Below are 15,700 nucleotides of genomic sequence, written 5' to 3' on the forward strand. Positions count from 1 at the left end.
AGAAATATTTCTACTTCCACATAAAAGTCGGTTTCACTGCAACCCTGCCACTTTTATTCCCTTCTTCATAGTGAAAATTGCCCCTATCCCTTTCAAGGATTTTTTTTTCTTTCTTTGGGGTTGAAAGATAACGAACAATGACCAGAGGAGAAATTCCAACTTCCTTCTGAGTTCTGATTGACCATTTGATGGCCCTTCAACACTTCCTTCACAACAGACTGAAAATAACTCTTGGAAAATTGTTACTAAAGGATTTGTAACTGCTTTTATGATGACAAATTCATTATTATAAAACCACTGTTTTACAGACTATTACATGATCATCACCTCTTCTGGAAGTTTAAATTCTGAATACAAAAAGCAAATACAACAGCAAAGGTCAAAGGGTATAAGATTGATATAAAAGCTACAAGGGGTAATCGATCGTGATGAAACCCATAGTAATCTCTTAAAAAAGCTGCTATTGTTTTAGTGTCTCCGAACACATCAATTTCCTTCTGGATATCTCCATATTGTGATGTAAGCATACCATTCAATGTCCAAGCTGTAGGAGTTATGTAATATAGCCAAATCCACCACTTTGGGATTTGCTGCAAGTTAAAATAACACAAATTTGTAAGTAAGAAAAGAATGTACAAAAAGAATTTAGAGAACTTATATCTCATTGTGGCCTACATGAAGTGCTTATCTAGAAGAACATTGAGTCTTGGCTATCAGATGATCAAGTTCTTAACATTTGGCCAAAACTTAAAAGCTGCAAAAGATGTTTGGAAGAAGTATGGGTCATGACTCTTGGACTATTTTGGTACATGATGATCAAGTTCTTAACATTTGGCCAAAACTTAAAAGCTGCAAAAGATGTTTGGAAGAAGTATGGGTCATGACTCATGCTGGACTGTTTTTTACAAGATTTTGGTACATTGAATTTTATCTAAAATTCCTTGTCAATGAAAGTGCAGAAGTGGATAAAGTTCCAGCAAACTAGAAATAGTTCATGCTGAGTAGATGATAGCTTACCGGTTGAGGAATCAAGAATCCAGCAAAGAGGTTGGCTGCTGTGTAGAAACCAGATGACAAGATTGAAGCCACTTGAAAGCTTGGTGTCATTGCAACTATCATCATGCCAATGTAGTTGAAGTACAATAAGGCATTGAACATCGAATAGAAGTACCAAAAAACCTTGTAAGCTGACCAATAATATCCAATCATTGGATATGTGATGACTGTAAATTCAAGCGCTTGGACAAAGCTATAGGGAATCTCTATAACAATCTGCAACACACAATGCAATACATCAATTAGCCTGTGAAATAATAGAAATTTGCATGCCCGGCCTGTGAATTTTTCTTTATACCTGGGCAAGTGCATAAGCCCATGAAGTGTACATTCCGGCAAATCTTTCTCGGTAAAGAACTATTCGCTCTGTGCTGACATATGGCATAACTGAAGAACAATTATTTACACCACCAAAGAATACAGCAAGGTACATTGCACCGAACGCGTTGAATAAGCCTTGCTGATTATCCCTATCATATGTAGGAATATCAATATCGACATTTTAAGATGTTAGGGGAAAATCTTTGTATTATTACAGATAGAACCCTGTAACTTGTGCATGGAAGATATGTTGAAACAACAGCATGAGCTCTCTGTAGAATATATAAAATGATTTAAAGAATAACATCACCGAACTACACAATTAGAAAGCATGGTCCAAAATTTAACAATCAGACTGCAAAGAACCCCATTCAGACACGAGCATTATAACCATGCAATCGCCATGCACTTGTATGAGGAAGCTAAATACGGAGTCTAGTACATGCTGTCAAAAGGACCGATTAATCTCTTCCATGCAGGAAGAACATCCATCTTTTGGAATTCTGGGATTTCTACAGCAGATGTTATTACTTTGTTTGAGTAAATTCAGCACATACTTACATTTTCTGCCCCTGATTCCAGAACAAAAACCCGAAAATCATAGAAACTGCGAAAATGTGCAAGAAGCGCATCAAGTTGTACGAAGGGCTTCTCCAGTAAGACCAGTATTGTTTCCAGAGGCAAGCTTTGAATTGTCCCCAAATGTTTTGTGAAAAGCTGGTAGGGAATTCCAGAGCTTTAGACCCAAGAGGTGGAGAACCCAGCCTTGCCACTAGTTCTTTATTATTCCTAGTCAATAAGGAACAGAAGGATCCCAGACATGTTAATGGCTTATGTCGACTAAAAAAATAGGGCGTTGATTATATGTCAAATACCATTTGTGAGCAAAAACAGACAAAATTAAACCACATTTTCCCACTGTAGATCCTCTGGTTTTTTTGGGGGAAGGGGGGTTGGGGGAAACCACATTCTTAGTTGCTAGAAAATTTTTTTCACTCTAACATATAGCTATCTACGTTCTACAAGTCGTAACACCTATGCAGAAGTATAACTACAGAGGACACCACAAAAGACCTTTCTCAACACCAAACCTTGAAGAAAAATTGCAAGCTATAGTTTTTAGGAGACAGTGGGGCAAAAAACCTCTTGGGAACTTTTCCCACAACTAAGGTACTCAATGTCAACAGTCTTCAGAAAATGTCACAAATAGAGTAATTACAATCTTTTGACCAAGTTAATGTTATCTTTTAAGAATCTCTTTCTTATGTATAGGGATAATAGTAAGGCAATAAAGGCAGTAACATGACTTAAACTTTTGTTCGTTGGACTGACATATACAAGGCTGAATGTTGGTATATCTCAGCAAAGTCTACACCAAGTTCAGCTTCTGATGATGTAGAAGTGACCTCCAAAACCCATGTAGCCGGATTATAATTATCTCTTATTTTTGGGACGCCTGGGATACCCTGTTACATGGTTAAGGTAACAGAAGTAATAGCTTTACAAGCTCAAAAGGAAAATTACATTTTGCAAAAATAAATTTTGTATAACAGCAACTTCAACATTTGAAAACTGACCTCAAAGTATTCAATAACTTTACAAGAATTCCAACCTAGTGGTCCATAATAGATCATGCGTCCCCCAGATTTCAGAAGAATTAACTACAAGTTGACGGAAAATTAAGATAAGAATGCTACCGACCTCTTTATATCTCAAATCACATACATGAAAATGCTTCCAAAAAAAAAATCGACTGTAGGAAACTAGTTTTATGATGAAGCATCTTAAATTATTTAGAAAAGCTAAGATTTCGCTAGCATATGAAGAAACTTAGATGTAAACTATTTATCCTTGTTTTTAAGATATTGATTTCTAAAAGAGATCTTCATGGTTGTGCTCATCAATGAATATGAAAGAAATGCAAATTCATGTTGGTCACTGATGGTAGTAATGAAGCATTTCAACTGTAAAGTAGGAAATTTTGTTTCCTTGGCGGCTCTTAGGATAATTTGTCAAGAGCATCTGATCATGATGATGTGTTTCAATTGTAATGACCGAAAAATATACAGAAAGTACCAAACCAGAAAAGTGTTCATAGTTAAGCAGAAGCGACCTAATAATTCGTAATTCCTATTGCAGGTCATTTAACTTTTAGACTATTTATTAGCCACGATATTACTTTGTGCTAGGATCTTAAAAGCCATATGTTCACAATCAACATCCTATTTTCAGTCATTATGGCTCAGTAACTTCACCACTGACATGAAATTTCTCGTCTTCTGACTACCAAGCCAAGAGAACAGCAAATGGCACTTGAGCAGCTACGGTCTTACTATGTAAAATATCTTTACTCCATTCTTAGTTTTTCACATTGATGATCAGATGATTAACCACAAAAGTGCAAAACCCCATTTATGTGCTTCCCTGCTTGTTACTTACCTCGTCAAATGCTTCAAAGATGTCAATACTTGGTTGGTGGATAGTGCAAACAATTGTTCTCCCTGTATCAGCCACATTCTTTACAGCCCGCATGACAATAGCAGCTGCTCTTGCATCTAATCCTGTCGTAGGTTCATCTAGGAAAATAATGGATGGGTTAGCAACCAGCTCCACAGCAATTGTGAGCCGCTTGCGCTGCTCTGTTGACAAACCGCTGACCCCTGGGATGCCTACCAAATTATCTTTGATTCTATCAAGTTCAACGGTCTCAAGCACTTCTTTCACGAAATCCTAGCAGTAGAGTGAAATTATAAGTTCAAAAACACAAAAGAATGGAAAAATTTTCAACTTATTATAGTTAGAACCATACAAATTTTGTTTGTGGATTAATCTGAGGATGAAGGCGTAGCCAAGCAGAAAAAATAACTGATTCTTCTATTGTAATTTGGGGAGAATGTATGTCGATTTGCTCACAGTAACCCGAGATACGAGCAAATGTCTGTTGAAATTTGGGGAACCCTCCAATCTTTATTTCTCCTTCAACAATGCCTCTAGTTTTTCTGCCAGAAAGTACATCAAGAAGAGTAGTTTTTCCAGCTCCAGTGACACCCATTAGTGCTGTCAGAACACCAGGTTTAAGTGCGCCTGTAATATCACAAAGAAGCTGAAGCCTTTTCTTTCTGTAGCCATGCTCCTTCACTTCCTACAGTACACAGAGTTACATTTTATATTTTAGCCCAAATGATCTTGACATCCTAAGATTGTCAAATTTCGACCAAATTGATTATCATTACCGTAGGGATCTCAACATAATACTGCAAATCCTGAAATACAACAGTCAGGGGTTCAAAAGGCAAAATTATTTTCCCTGCAAATTGAGATCAGAGAACCTCTTTAGTCAAGGAGGATGTTAGTACAGAAACCAATGAATAAGGGGAATTACCTGACAAAGCTAGAAGGGTTAAGGTGGTCATGGAATCAGTGGACAACAAAATTACATAAACATAGAAGAAATTGGAAGAGTCCAACCTTTATGAGATTCTGTGATAGTAGTAGAAGATTTTCTCAACATTTCCTCATGTGATGTGCTGGTGGACTTTTTACTTTGTGTTCGAGGGAACTTATCACCGGAAATAATGGCACGAGTACCAGCAGCTAAATGCATCTCAGCAAACAAGAAGTTTTAGTATGTGCTTTTAGGCAATCATTTAGAATTCACTCTTACTTTATTGAAGATAAACTTACGAGGTAAGAAAGTTAGGGCCAAGGTGAAGCCAATATTGAAAAGCACTGTAAACCCAAACAGTGCGCCAATTGAAATCCAGAAAAATTGTTTGTCAAAGTTTAAACCATGTGCTTCAAGTGTTTCTCTTCCCACTGTAGTATTTGATGGAAGCATCTGAACACAAGGATGACAAGCAACAATTAAGAAAAAAGAATCAGCAGCCAAAAAACTTTGAATACAATTTGAGAAAATGATACTCAAATACATACATGCACCCTGTACTCTGGTTTATATGTTTCAGAATACCATGAAATCTTCCAGGGAACTAATTACAAGCAGCTTGTTAAATTCATTGAATTTATAGTACATAATATGGATTCCTATCTGCATCTTGGAGTAACTTGCATCTTTTGCACCACCCAACATTGATCTTTTCTTATATACTAGTATTGTAAATGAAATTTCTCTCATTGTACAATGCCAATTACTTCAGAATAAAATGAAATACCAAATGAGAAATGACTGCTTGTATGGCTAGGCATGGATGGATGACCCTAAGCAAACAGTTATTCTAGCCAAACAGTTGTTGCTTCGTTTTGCCATATCAAGTACTTCAGCAGAAAATGGTTTTGCTTAATATAACAGAAAAAGTCAATGCAATTTCCTCTTACATAAGAGACATGATTACCTTTTGCCATCGTGGGGCAAGAAATTCATTTACGGCAAGACCAATCTCACCATATGTCATTGGAGAAAACCAAAATCCCCATTTTATCCAATTTGGCATAGAGGCTACAATTCAAATCATCTTCTTAATTCCACTGCATCGTAAAATCAACCACAGAAAGAAAATGTTGAAAAAGATTGAAAAATCTTACATCTCGGGATTAGAAAGCCACTAAATATGGAGAGCAACAACATTGACAAGACACCAGCGAATGAGGCAGCCACCATGGTGCGACAGACAGATGCCAAGAAGCGGTACATGGATATTGATGTGAAGTGAACAGCAAACAATAGAACTACCTGGCCGAAGAACCTGGGAAAGACTGATGCTTTGTAAGAAAACCATGAAAGGGTTCAAGAAGTATAAGCATGTATTTAGGCCAACCACTCTCAAAAATTGGTAATGAAAAACTTTTAAGTCACTGAGAAAGCTAAAAACATGGCTTCTGAAGGACATTGCAGGTATTGGATCTGTCTACAGAAAAGAAAACTTCTTCTGTCTCACCTACCTTCCTATCTCAGGACAATATCCAATGCCATAGTACGTTATGCATGTCCAAACTGTAGCTTCCAACAATGAAATAGGAATCTTTAGTATGGCAGATGGAATAGCATATGCCCAAGCTGGGTAGAAATACAAATCTCTCTGTTTATAGAAAATTGGTAGTCTTGCAACTGTCATTGGCAGCTCTGGGAGTCCATCAACCACAAGCATAATAAGAGAAAAGAAAAGAGCTCCCATAAAATAATTTGCATGAGGAAGATCAAAATCTGTTGTTCTCCGCAAAAATAGGGTCATAGTCATAAAGGCAATTAGGAAAAGCTGCAAAGATAAGTAGCAGACTACTTGAATTGTCTGTTAACAATGATATATAAAACTGAGAATATATCATAAAATTAAAAACCATTACAAAACAATGAAATACTAAAGCTATTTTGCTAACCTGGACAGTTCTGTGAACATAAACCGAATAGTTCCTCTTCATCAGAAGAAGTTCCCTTGATATACAAGCTCTAAAGAGTGTCCATTTAGGAAGAGAATATGCACTAAGATTAATTGCATCTTTACTGTGCTGGGAACTCTCAAATGGAGCAGAAAGCAGTGTGCTAAGCTTTTTCCCACAGTCAGACTGCTGAAAAGCCCTTGATAACGTATCGACAGAACTATAGCTGTAAGTCTCTTTGCTGCCATTCCAATATTGTGCTTGATCTTTTTCTGAAATAACCTGCAAAAAAACTAATAGCTTAGATGTGAAATAAAAAGGAGAAAGTAAATATGAGCTTGATGTGCTTACTTCCTGAAGGAAATCTGCTACACCTTTTCTTTCAGGACAAATAAATCCGCAGCTCTCAAAAAATTCAAGAACATTGTCTGTAGGTCCGTGATATACAATCTTCCCCTCAGCCATCAAAATGAGGTCATCAAATAGATCGAATGTTTCTGGAGCTGGCTGAAGAAGCGAAACAAGTATCGTAGCATTTGTAATATGTGCTAGATGCTGAAGGCAAGCTATAATCTGATGGGTGGTCGAACTATCTAAGCCATTTGATATCTCATCCATAAATAAAGTTTTAGGAGGCCCAACAGTCATCTCCCCTGCATTATGACAATAGAATCCAATTCTGAATAATTCTTTTCTAGTTGTTTTCCAGTTGACATTTCATATTTGCTAAGTTATAGCTATTTAAATGATTTGTGCTAAATCCGTGAAAGGCAAATTTTCATGTTTAAAAGTTTGAAGATAAATATTACCTGTTGTCAACCTTTTCTTTTCACCACCAGAGATGCCTCTTCTAAGGGCATCTCCAACAAGTGTATCGGCACAGATATCAAGCCCGAGTATCTGATAATGGAAATAATTGTCAATGTGCAACCATATACCTAAATGCAGTCAAACTTTCAACTAAATATGGGGGTGACCTCTTATAAAGAAAAGGACATACTTTTAGAATGTAATCTGTCTGCAGTGTTCTCTTTTGTCCCTCCACTGAGATTGCCTGAACAAATAAGATATAGTTAACACAGAACAAATCATGAATTTACAAGAAGTTAGCATAGCATATGCCATGAACATAACAATGTGTGTGTGTGAGAGAGAGATAGAGGAAACAAAAGTTCCATTTAAAGTCATTATTACCAATAGTGCAACAAATCTGAATTCAAAAAGCTACATAGTTACTTGAAAGAAGTGGAACCAGGACTCAGGCTGTTTGCAAAAGCAAATGGTGCAATGAAAAAGGTCGAATTAACCAATTAGGTTCTCTAATCCAAGAGTGACTCTTTTTAGTTACAAGATTACACAACAACCTGGCAGACTCACTGGATTATTTCCACTGCAATAAAAATAAAAAAAAAATAAAAAGTTGCAGTTTAGTAGCAAATATTTCATCGTGGTTGAAATGCAGTTCTTTCTCACATTGGATAGTTAAACATTCTTTTGAGATTGAACAGCATCTTAGATTCCAGAATTCAGTTATTCAATCTCTGGCATAACGCACTTGAAAACCTGGAGAAAGACTCGATAGGAGACCATGTTGTACATAATTTAATTGCAGAAAGATGTGACCGAAAAACTTCATAGTATAACTAGTGTGATGCTCATATATATCATGTCTAGCTTTCGTTCATCTAGCTAGAATTTGGTTAAAAAATCAAAATGAAAATCTTGAAAGGCATCTTTAACTATGAAAAAAGGACATAAATGAATTCCAAGTCTGACCAGTACAGGAATATAGAGATCATAGTTAATAAGATAAAAAGGAACAATAGCATGTTGATATCTGTAGCTCTCTCCAGTTATCCAAGACAAAAGATCATGGCCATGTCAATATGCTAATACACCAACTTAAATTAGGACAAGTAAATAGCAATAGGTGATTGTCATGTTGCATTGATTTCATTATAAGAAGAAATCAGTACATGAAAGAATTAAGTTGGAATAACATCCTGTGAATTCAAATTCAAAGGTTACCTTCATGTAGGTGTCTATATCTGGATCAGGAAGAACTCCTGCCTCTTTCTCCCTTTGACTCAGCTCAATCATAATCTCTTTAAGAGGAGGAAAGACATGAATAATACTATTTTTTAGCATATTGTATCAATATGTTTTATATGAAAAGACACTTTTGCTGTGCTGAAACCCATACCTCCTCTTCTTCCAATTCCTTGACAGCGAGAGGAGAAATCGAGTGTTTCCCTAACAGTCATTTCAGGGATATGAGAGTCATATTGGCTTATATAAGCAGAAGTTTTTTGAGGCACAAGCTCTGTTAATTTGTAGCCATTGTAAGAAACCTCCCCTGAGACCTGTTAATAACCGGAAAATACATGACAAGACCACAAAATGACATGTGAAGAACCATGCAATGACACATGGATGGTCCTAGCCCCTAGGAAGCCATAGTGATTTCTCCCTCAAAATATTAGAACCCATAAGAATTAATTGCTTGTGAAACTAAATCTGAAGGAATTCCATGAATGATATCACAACAATCTACTGAACAGAAGCTCTTGGAAAACCCATCTATAGAAGCCAAATGCACAGGAGTTATCTATATTATTAATCTTGTCTGTCATCCATTTTCCACGAATGTGAACTCTTACTAGTTCAGTAATTTGTAGGAGGGTGGTCAAAGCTTCAATTGTATCCTATATTACATCTAGGAAAAGCATAGCATAGAAGACCTTGAGAGACTTGTTAAGATTTCCTGAGAGAGCCTTCAACAGCGAGGTCTTCCCACAACCTGGAGGACCAAGAAGTAGAGTCATTCTGCATCAGAAATAAGCCTAGATCAGTGCAAGCGTTAGAGCAGTCGATTTAACAAGTTAATTTTGATCAACAGGTCTTGAGATAGACAACAGGCAATGTGTCGTATATTAAAGCTTGAATTGGGGTAAGAAACCATTCAAATATTTGACAAAATTGTACTCCAGAGATGGACTGAGTATGAAGTTCAAAAACTACAGGGATAATTTATCAATGCAACTCAGGTTCTTTAACCTAACATCTTTCTGCAGCACACATCCGAAACTAACAGTTCTTAATTGACTATTCACTTTCTTATCTCAGCCTTTTAAACTCAAAAAAGTTAATTTCTTCCCTATATATGCTTTATTTTGTTTACAGATATAAGATCTAAATTGCTTCCTATTTTACTGCAGGTTTTTAATTCTACTCTTACCTTAACTTTGTTAAGTTAAGAAACGTGGTATCCAATTTGAATTAATGGTACAGAAGCTTGTCATCCGACAAACAATCTGTCTCAATAAAGCCCCTATAGTCCAAAAAAGAAAACAAAAATTAAGTCTTCCTATATAACTAACTTGTTTAAGGAAAATTGGCGGATTGTTGCACAAACTTGATGTATGAGATATTCTTTTGACTATTATGAACCCACGAGAGGTATTTGAGATTTATCCAGTTGGGGATAGTTTAGTTTCTGCAGGAACTGAGGCAAATAAAGAGGTTCCACTCAACTGCCTAAGTAATTGATACTACTTTAAAATGTTGGAGAAAGTAAGGGGCGAGAAAAAGAGTGCTACCAAAAGCTAGCAAAAGACTTGGGTTTCCTATAGAATAGCCATTGGCATAATGGGATAACTGTAATTTTAGTTATTTTATCTGGGGTAAAGAGGAGTTTGCTGTTGGAAGTCAATAATGTGGAGACACTTAGGAACACCATCGCCGAAAGTAGTTGAAGCTAAGCCTGGATTTGTATTCGTGATGTTTATCTGACTCGCATTGTTCTGCAATAACAAGAATTATCTTATTCTAAGGAATACGCCACAAGGAAACTGATTGCATTAAGGGAAAAGAAAGCAGTCTTTAGAAGAACAAAGTAGGACATGCACTAGCACCTACGGAAGTGTATTGTTTGTATACCTTCCAGGCTTGATTACACCGCTGACACCACCAATGATGCTGATCTTAGACGTTCGTGGCTTTAAACCTGGAAGCCTCGCAAGATCCTAGTGAACAAGATAAACAGCTCCTTGAATTAAAAGGAAGTGGCAGAGATAAGCAAGAAGAAAAAAAAAACCAGCAAGAACGATACTGTAGGAAGCATGAATCCATGGAGGCACTCTTCAGTCTAATAAAGCAGACAGAACGAGAACAAGATACTAGAAAGATGTCTATATATAGTGGGATTATCGATTAAGTTTGTTTAGTATGTCTGATATCGGTACTCAATAGTTACTCAACTTAAATCTTATAAATATCAAACCTTAGGTAGCTAGAAATTATCAAGAAATCCATATGTTGCTTAATTTGACATACAAGCAAAACACAGAGGTGCGCATTGAAAAATTAAAAAATGTCTCCAAAACCTCAGTAAGATAGACAAAAATATAGTACGACACAATATGATTAGTCAACGATGAGTTTTTCATTCAAGTAGAACTGAATGAAAAAATGACAAACAGAGTCCAAAATACTTCAAACTTAAGTACAACTTCAACCTTGCAGAGAGCTGTGAACCTGTAGTTCATGAATTGCTTACCAAAATGCTCCTTTTCATAGTATTCCATAGAGTAGGGAGTGGCTTCCCATATACAACTTCACACTCTGCCTCAACGCTTACATTTTTGTATCTTACTTCCACTGTCGGAAATTTTACACCTACTCTGCAAGAATCATTCAATGAAAACAAACTCTTAGTCAAGAGGCAAAACCTTTGCATCTGGAGAATAAGCTAATGGTCAAACCGATTAAATAATGATGACGAACAACTTTTAATCAAAAACGAAACTTTTGCCTACTGATTGATTTCAAAAATTTTATTGGGCTAATTTTTTTTTTTTTCATTGAAAGAGGCCACTTCAGGATATATGAACCACCATATCCATTTGAATCCTATCTTGGTACAATGAGCTTCTGACATGTACCAAACAATTTTGTAATCTTGTTTTCTTTTTTTATCTGAAGAAAACTGGACTAAAAGAGAAGAATACTTACTTGTCCATTCTTTTTCTGATTTTCCGCAGCAATTTGAGGTTGTCATTCTCAATATGTCTAATAAGCTTCTCAATGAACAAATGCCTCTCCTGAGCTCCAAGCTTAGTAACATCAACCACCCTTTTTGCATTAGTTTTGGCCTCATTTCCATCATTCACATCAAACAAAGATGACCTTATCCTTTCAAAGGTTGGCAATCTCTCAATAGCAGCCCACTGCAAAGCACATTCTTCATCGATATGTTCATCATTTTCACCATTCAAGACTGAGTTGCTTCTGAAACTGGACGTGGGTTGGTGAGATAACTCCACTTCATCTATTGCAACTAACTCTGTCATAGTGTAGAACCTCTCTTGCGAACTGAAAGTCTTCAGTAGTTGAATAACAAGAAGAGAATTTCGAAGTTTGCTGATGCCTGTGGTGGTTGGACTATATAAAGACTGATCAGGCGTGAAATGCAGGCATCATAACTAGACTATCATCGTTATTCACAGTTCTAAATTTTGGTGGCTTTGTAAAAATAAGCATAGATTAGGGGCTGAACATTCAATTTCTGGGATTGTCTCATGCAGAGCCAGCAGAAGCTATGCTCAACCAATCCACCCGTATAAACGGGATCCGGGGCTGTCCACCCTCCAGTTCACTTCTGTCCATTTCTGTTCGATTAATATAAATTCGAACTACTTTGGTGTAAATTTACATAATTTTGGTGTAATCATGAATTTGTCAACTCATACAATTTTAAACTTTACGATTACACTAAAACGGTATGAATTTCCATTAAATAATTATCCCAAATTTATACTAATTTATGTTAAGCCGATTGAACTGAATATAACTTAACTAGAGAGGTCTAATTTCCCGTAAATAGTAATGCTATGGACGTACCACTTCCTCTAAAGTCTAAAGAGATCGTGATTTCTAAGTAATCTAAGTAACGTATACTTCTTTTTTTAGATGCCGTGTGTTGGTTTGTAATAGTGATTAGAGTCGAAATCTCTCGAACTTTTGATTAAAAAAATAATAAAAATAAAAAATCAGTGATGCACAAAAGTATACGGTTGGGATACTATGTAAATTGCGAGTGTACGTGACTAATATAATACAGCACATGTTAAAAGAATAGAAAAGAAAAATTGAACCAAACTTGATATTCGTCATTTACAATCGTATCCCTACAAGTTCATTTCAGAATGCTTAATATAAATTGGTTCAATATCATCCGTCAAATTCCATTAACCACACAAATGTTTTTTTTTTTTTTGAACAAACATGGTAAGCTCTGCATTAGTGGTTATCAACAAAAGTGAGCTAAAGACAATTGGTTATCACCAATTCACAATTGGGTAAGAGATAAATTCTAAAACAAAACCTTTCCATATCTACACTTTTTCATTTTTCTAACTAAGAAAAAAATTCCCAATTTGGTGTGTTAATGTCTCGATAGTATCCTTATTTGCTCAAATAAGATGATAGAACGCAATTCCATACGCATTAACACTCTAATTTAAACCCAAACCCGAAAGCCAAAGCATTAAAAAATCAAAAGCAGTTGTCAATGTGAGGACTGTGTTAATAAGCCATATGTAAGAATCTCTATAAGCGATCTATGATTTCGGAAGCATGTTCTGTCCCACGGTGGTGATCGGAGGTGAACTCACACAAACTTTTGATAATAAAAAGAAAAATCAAAACCAAAAAGATAACCAAGTTAATGAGATCTCGAGTCAAGGATTTCACATGTTTGCCTTCACTCCTGCATTCATGTAAACTTTTGACAAAAAAGAAAGATAAGATGATAACAATTGCACAAATGCATGACAATTGAAAACCCAGCATGCTAGGTGATCACATAAATCTACTTCAGTTTTCCATCCATAATCACTATTTATTCTTTTGGGACCCTTCAAAGCCGACTTCATTATAGTTCAATGTCCAATTAGATGCTTTGACGTTTCACGAGTTTCTTCACAAAAGGTATTTTTTTCTAGTCTTTGGATTCATACCTAACCACCTTTATGTAGCTTGGCATGACGAATAAGTAATCTAAAAACATGTTGGTAAATGGTAACCTCCCTCGAATGATTCCTGGCATTTGTAGTGGGTAGTTGAAACTAAAAGAAAATGACATCCAACTCATATTGACTGTAATATGCTAAAAGTTTGTTCATGAAAAGTTTGAAATCAATCAGTGACGTACAGTCGCACGGGCTAAAGCATACCTATAGTATTAGTTTGAAGGTCTCAAATTGTTCATTAATTGGTCGAGCCAATCTTTGCAAATGGTTGAGAACCCTACAACTTTTATCCGTTTATTAGCTTAATTAATTTGACCACGATGTGCCGACTAAGAATACCAGTGCCTTTTTCGTATTCTATTTCTGCAACTTCCAGTCAGGTCCCTTTTAAGGGATAATTTCAGAAGCCTCCCCTGAGATTTTTAGCAATTTCACTAAGCTCCCTCGAAGTTTTAAAATTACACTTACCTCTCCTAATTTGATACTTTTAGTAATTTTTTAAGGGTAAAAAATTTAATGAATACCCTAAAATGCCCACATCTAATAAAGTTTAATTTATTCTTCTAAATAATTGCAAATTAATTTCGCATAATTACAAGGGTAAAATACACTTTATTCCCATGTGGTTTAACTATTTTTCACATAACCCCCTATAGTTTCAAAAGTTATTTATAACCCCCTCATAATTTGGATTAAAATGTCAAAGTGACAAAAATGATTCTCTGTAACGGAACCAATGAAAATATCGAATTATCCTTGTTTAAAAATTAAAACGGTTAAAGTAATCAAAATATATAAACATAATATGCACAACACTGTAACTCCATATGGTTTAGTTCTTTACCACATAACCCCCTTATGATTTTCAAAATATGTACAAGACCTCATGGTTAATAAATAATTTCCAATTTTACATAGGTGTTTTTGACATTTTAGTTGACTCCGTTATGGAATACAGATTCCATCATTTTAACACTTTAATCCTAATCATGAGGGGCCATAAGGAGGTTATATGAAAAAGCACTAAAGCACAGGGGATAAAATATATTTTAACCTAATTACAAAAAATTGAGTATTAAATTTTTTTTATGTCTATATTTGTTGTTTAATAATCAACTACAATGCTAAATCTCATTATGATAGGCTACTTTTAATAGCACTTTATTGGTGATATAGATTCTTTTTATGATGGAAAAGAAAGTGTCACCATAATTTTCTGAAAGTTTGTAGATTAGTTAAGTGGTAGAGCTACCGTAGTTTAGTAGTGATTTTGGGTCTTTTATTTTTTAGTTATTGTCGATTTATTGTTGATTTGATACCAGAAAAAATAAACAAACAAACAAGCATTTCTATCTTATATATCACATCCCAAACAAGTATTATAGTGTTATCATTCTAAAAAAAAATCTCAAAAAATGCAATTCAAACAAATGGAATAATCTATAAAGAGTAGGGCAAAATACACTTTATCCCCCTGTGGTCTAGCTATTTTTCACATAACCCCCTTATAGTTTTAAAAACTATATATAACCCCCTCATAGTTTAGATTAAAGTGTCAAAGTGACGGAAATGATCATTCATAACGGAACCTATGAAAATGTTGAAATTATCTTTGTTTAAAAACTAAAATAGTTGAAGTGACCAAAATATATAAACATAATATGCATGGCACTCTAATCCCGTATGATTTTATGTTTTACCATATAACCCCCTTATGATTTAATGTTTTATCGTATAACCCCCTTACAGTTTTCAAAATATATACATAACTCCCTTGTGGTTAATAAATAATTTTCAACTTTATATAAGGATATTTTTTGACATTTTAGTTGACTCCGTTATGGAATGCAAATTCCGTCACTTTGACACTTCAATCCAAACCACGAAGGGATTATGTATACCTTTTAAAACTATAGGAGGTTATGTAAAAAAAATCACTAAACTACAGGGGGTAAAGT

The 15,700-nt window shown here is 35.3% G+C and overlaps 1 protein-coding gene across 1 annotated transcript; it reads right to left on the reverse strand.

Moving 5' to 3' along the window:
* Positions 1 to 323: 323 nt before the first annotated feature.
* LOC113760296 (pleiotropic drug resistance protein 3-like) lies at positions 324 to 12,062 on the reverse strand. Its single transcript, XM_027302851.1, has 24 exons — positions 11,725 to 12,062; positions 11,270 to 11,393; positions 10,651 to 10,736; positions 9,453 to 9,537; positions 8,915 to 9,074; positions 8,740 to 8,816; positions 7,712 to 7,765; positions 7,521 to 7,611; positions 7,063 to 7,364; positions 6,712 to 6,993; positions 6,277 to 6,590; positions 5,920 to 6,080; positions 5,730 to 5,833; positions 5,062 to 5,215; positions 4,845 to 4,971; positions 4,611 to 4,689; positions 4,187 to 4,519; positions 3,817 to 4,107; positions 2,955 to 3,038; positions 2,710 to 2,843; positions 1,939 to 2,166; positions 1,355 to 1,526; positions 1,018 to 1,272; positions 324 to 590 (listed from the first exon to the last, which is right to left on the reverse strand). Exons 1-24 carry the CDS (start codon positions 12,060 to 12,062, stop codon positions 324 to 326), a joined length of 4,302 nt encoding a protein of 1,433 aa, XP_027158652.1.
* Positions 12,063 to 15,700: the final 3,638 nt, after the last annotated feature.

The sequence above is a fragment of the Coffea eugenioides genome, chromosome 2 (genome assembly GCF_003713205.1).
Source record: "Coffea eugenioides isolate CCC68of chromosome 2, Ceug_1.0, whole genome shotgun sequence".
Lineage (NCBI taxonomy): Eukaryota > Viridiplantae > Streptophyta > Magnoliopsida > Gentianales > Rubiaceae > Coffea > Coffea eugenioides.